At 36.7% G+C, this 4,199-nt stretch overlaps 1 protein-coding gene across 1 annotated transcript in view; it reads right to left on the bottom strand.

The window, feature by feature from the left end:
• The window catches only part of BNC2 (basonuclin zinc finger protein 2), a 234,725-nt gene extending 234,683 nt beyond the window's left edge, over window positions 1–42 (bottom strand). Inside the window, exon 1 of the mRNA XM_066569529.1 lies at window positions 22–42. Within this exon, the coding sequence (XP_066425626.1) occupies window positions 22–42 (21 nt within the window). The remainder of the gene's footprint in view (window positions 1–21) is intronic.
• Between the last annotated feature and the right edge of the window lie 4,157 nt (window positions 43–4,199).

The raw sequence follows: 4,199 nt of genomic DNA, 5'->3' as shown, positions 1-4,199 counted from the left end.
TATCCCAAAAGAAACTCTTACCCAAGAGGGGAAAAAAGACATGATCCAACTTCTTTTGAAATAAAACTAGAAAGTCACACAGTCATTTCATCTCTCACACCCCTCTCTCTTGTTGCCCACTGCTAAGAGTCTTAAGCAGAATCGAGAGCAAGAAAGGATGGAAAAAATGACAAAGCTAGCCTTTCCTTTCCCTCCCCCAAAAGATCAAAAGTAGTTTTTTAGGTTTTTTTTTTTTTTAAGAAGCTGGTTGAAGCAGATACAATACACCTTTCAAATAGTAAAGAACAAAGAAATTAACCACAGCAAAAAAGAATCTGGTCCCACACAGCTAAAAAGTAATGCAAAAAAACCAATGTTTTTCCTTTAAGATCTCCTGTACTTAAGGTACAGTACTATACATCAAGTTAAATAATACTATTGCAATACTGCTCTTAATTACACAGGCTTTCTAAAATTAATCTTATTTGAAAAATTCTCTTACCCATTTCATCCTTTATATACAGAAATCATAACTCTGCAAAAACTTCATAAATAAAACAAAATTCATGCAACCTTATAAAAAATGGCCAGAGTTTAAAAAACAAAACAAAAAAAAAGGTATCCTTTCCAACATAAGGAACATTCATCTTCTAATAAAATCTACAAATTTAGGAGGACAAATGTACCACTCACTGCTTTTTTCTTAACTCAGGAATAACAATAAACCTCACTCTCTGAAACAACAAAAGAAACAGAAGAGAGCTTCAGTGGCAGCTCTGTGTCATTAGTGTGCAATGAGAAAAGATGAGAAGATGTACACTATGTTGACACAAATGTGCCTTCCCCTCTAGACCCTACATCTCTTGAAAGCTTTTCTGTTAAACTTTCCTTCAGTTCAGCACCATTAAGTACAAAAAAAAAAAGTCTCAGAAGCAGCAAATTCAATATCCAAGAAGAAACAAGGAAGAACCCCAAGAACTGTTGCTTTAAAATATATTAAGTCCACTTGTGGTCAATAAAAATATTCTCTACTGGGGAGGGGAAAATGACACTTAGGAGTCAATTGTACCAACAGTGGCTGTACCTTTACAGCTAGCTATTAGCCCCTCCAACTCCCTCTAAAATTTGCCAGCCTCTTCATTTCTGAAGTGGCACTCAGTGCCTCAGTCAAGCTGCATGCTCAGCTTCTGACCTTCCCACTAATGGCTGTTATTTGTGGGAGGCTTAAGGACACTGTCAATAGCAAGCTTCCTCCTCTCCGTTCTGCATCTCTTGTGTGCTCTCGCTCACAGTCTTTATCTCCATCTCTTACCCACTCCCCCCCCTCCCCCTGCATCGTTTTCCTGTCCTGCAGTCCTCTCCTCTCCCAGAGAATAAAAAAACCACCCCCACACCCACATCCATGCACACACGCATGCATGCGTGTGCACACAAACACACAAAATCAACTGGAGTGCAGCAGCAAGCACCTGCAGTAATAGACTCTTTTATTAAAACTGTTATTCTGCAAGACTTGAAATTCCCAGTGGATCGGGCCATGTCAAAGCCGATATAATTAACTAGAGGCTCAGCAACGGATCAATTACCAGACAAGCAAGTGATAGTGAAATCAATGAAAGATCATCAGCCACATTATCAGTGTTGCAACTCATTAGGGTAAAACTGAGAAATGTGCTCAAAGCCAGCCCAAGCAAGGTGGCATTACAAAACAAAGGGCTAATTTGGAGACCCTGCTGTGAACAATCTGTAACAGAATTAGCCTTTTTTTCCCCTAAACTGCAGAGCTAAGTAACGAAATGTGACAGACTGAGAGAAGCAGTTTATTAAGACACCAACTCCAAGTTTATTTAGTTCATAAACTCTCTCCTAGAAAATCAATACAGTCTGTACAGGGTTATTAGGCTGACTAGCTAATACATCCAAATCTGGTCTTCCCAAGCAGAAATCTTGGCCAGAATGATACAACCTTAGAAGAAATCTAAGCTCATTCATATCACTGTATCAAAGGAGGACTATCATTTAATTGTCGAATGTGTGACTTCTACATCCCAGCTTCAGAACGTTTTCAAAAAGATATATTCCCCCCACCCCCCCCAACCCCACTAACATGACCGAGAAGAAACAAAATTTATTCTGTCAGACCCAGTCCAGCTCAGGTCATCCTTAAATTTAGTGTCTCTACTGCATCTTGCTTGGCAAAATAATGCCAGCACAGAAAAACCAAAACAAGAAATACTGAATTCAAGAAAACAAGAAATCCCTGAATTTCAAACAGGGATATGAAAAGTAGCAGTCAATAAGGAGATAAAAGTAACCAAGCAGGAAAAATACAACAGAAGCCAACCTCCTCAAGTAGCAGTTTAAGCCTCACCTAACTGTACAGCAATGAGTTTGGGGATTGGGGTGAAAAGGGCGAAAGGAGGGAGGGTAGAAAGAAAAGAAGGAGAGGAGGAAAAAAAAAAAAAAGCAAACCCCACAACTTTAGTATACAAGTCTGGCACAAACTAAGCATTTTCTCTCCTCTTTGGCTAGCTCATATGAGAATCTGAAACACTATAGTCAACGTAAGGGCTCTAAAAGAATTTGAAAAAAATCCTTTTAAAAGCATTTAAAAAATATCTCATTTTCAATAGATTTTTAATCAGCGAGTATGTTCTGCAAGTATTTTACTGCTATCCAATGGCATTTGTGCTGACAGATAAAAGGATCTGTGGAATTATTTTACATTTTCACCTCCTGGGAATATCCAGATCCTGAATAGAAGAGGTGCCTACAGAATCCAGGTTCTAATGGAACTTAAAACAGAGTGCAGTTGCAGTTGTCTGCTTGTGTTTTTTGAAAGGACTGTATGTGGTGTTAAGGGTATTTTATTCTTTTCCTTTTAAATAATACTTATTACTTACTTTCAAAGACAATTACATTATATGCATGACTTTCTGAATCGTTTAAAAATATAATTTGTTGATTTCATCTCTCCTCTGAAAACTACTGGTACAGAAATGCACCATATGGCAAGAAAGGATAGGAAAGGTGATTACAGAAAATCCAGGTGATGCCAAGAAGAAAATCTAGCCAGCAGAATATGCTATATAATGTATAGGTATCCTACTTTTTTCTAATTTCCATTACTCTGACAGTTTAAGTGTTAATTAGTTCAAAGGGTTAATGCAAATAGTTCAAAATGACTAAACATTGAAAAAATATTTTCTTCTTTTTGTTCCAATTATTCTCTATTATTAATTAAGCTGTTAAAACATGCAACAGTTACTATCTCCTTAATGTTCAATAATATGTAAACTCTTTAAAGAGATTTTTGTTCCACGTCTCTGCTTTAGATATTAATCAAGAAAATAATTACAGAGGAATTTAGTAAAAAAAATCTACATGCATATAACTATGTACTGTACATGTACGTTCAACGAGGTCCAATTAGTTGGAAAGAATTTGCATTTCAGTTAGTATGAGCTAACAAGACTGTAGGGAGACAATGTGATTCTACTCGCAGGGCAAGAAAGAATGGTGTTTTTCTGTAAGCATTAATTCCCATAACTGATCATTTTAAAATGTTACTGATCTTTACAGTATTTGTTTTTCAAACATCTAGGAGTTCAGTATAAATGTTTATATTAACTGTACATGAAGCAGTGTCCCCGAGACGACTCCTGGGGAAAAAAAAAGATAAAACACTGAGCAGAGATTTATTATTTCTCTTAATTTAGTTTTTGCAATTCTATTTAAAGATAAAAAGCAATCGATTATTCCAAAGGAGAGGTCCTTATATTTGATGTTCATTCACTGGATTCATCAAAGTCACCAGGAGAAGATTTAGAAAACTTTGTCTTTTTATACAAATGTACCAATCTTCAATAATAATGATAGATACTCCCACCATACACAGTTACTGAACTTCTCTCCTAAGTGTCTCTACCCTCAACCAGTTTACTGTCTAGTACCTGTAACTCCCAGAGTTCATTTGGCTGCAGATATTAACAGTTTCTCTAATTTGTAATGACAGCAAACTGGCCTTTGCTCTTCCCACATTCACTATTCATTTCTAGGCTTGGTTAAGTAGATAGCTGGGTTAAAGATCAGTGGTTTTTCATGTGACACATTCTGCTATTCATCTAACAGCTCATCAGGACAAAACTGTCCCTGTTCTTGCCAAAATAATGAAAATGGTCCTCTACATCGCATGACAATCAGCCCTTGCTTGTGCTGAA

Source organism: Molothrus aeneus, chromosome Z (assembly GCF_037042795.1).
Source record: "Molothrus aeneus isolate 106 chromosome Z, BPBGC_Maene_1.0, whole genome shotgun sequence".
Classification (NCBI taxonomy): domain Eukaryota; kingdom Metazoa; phylum Chordata; class Aves; order Passeriformes; family Icteridae; genus Molothrus; species Molothrus aeneus.
Note: the sequence above shows the minus strand (reverse complement) of the source record. Positions and strands in the feature narration are given on the sequence as shown.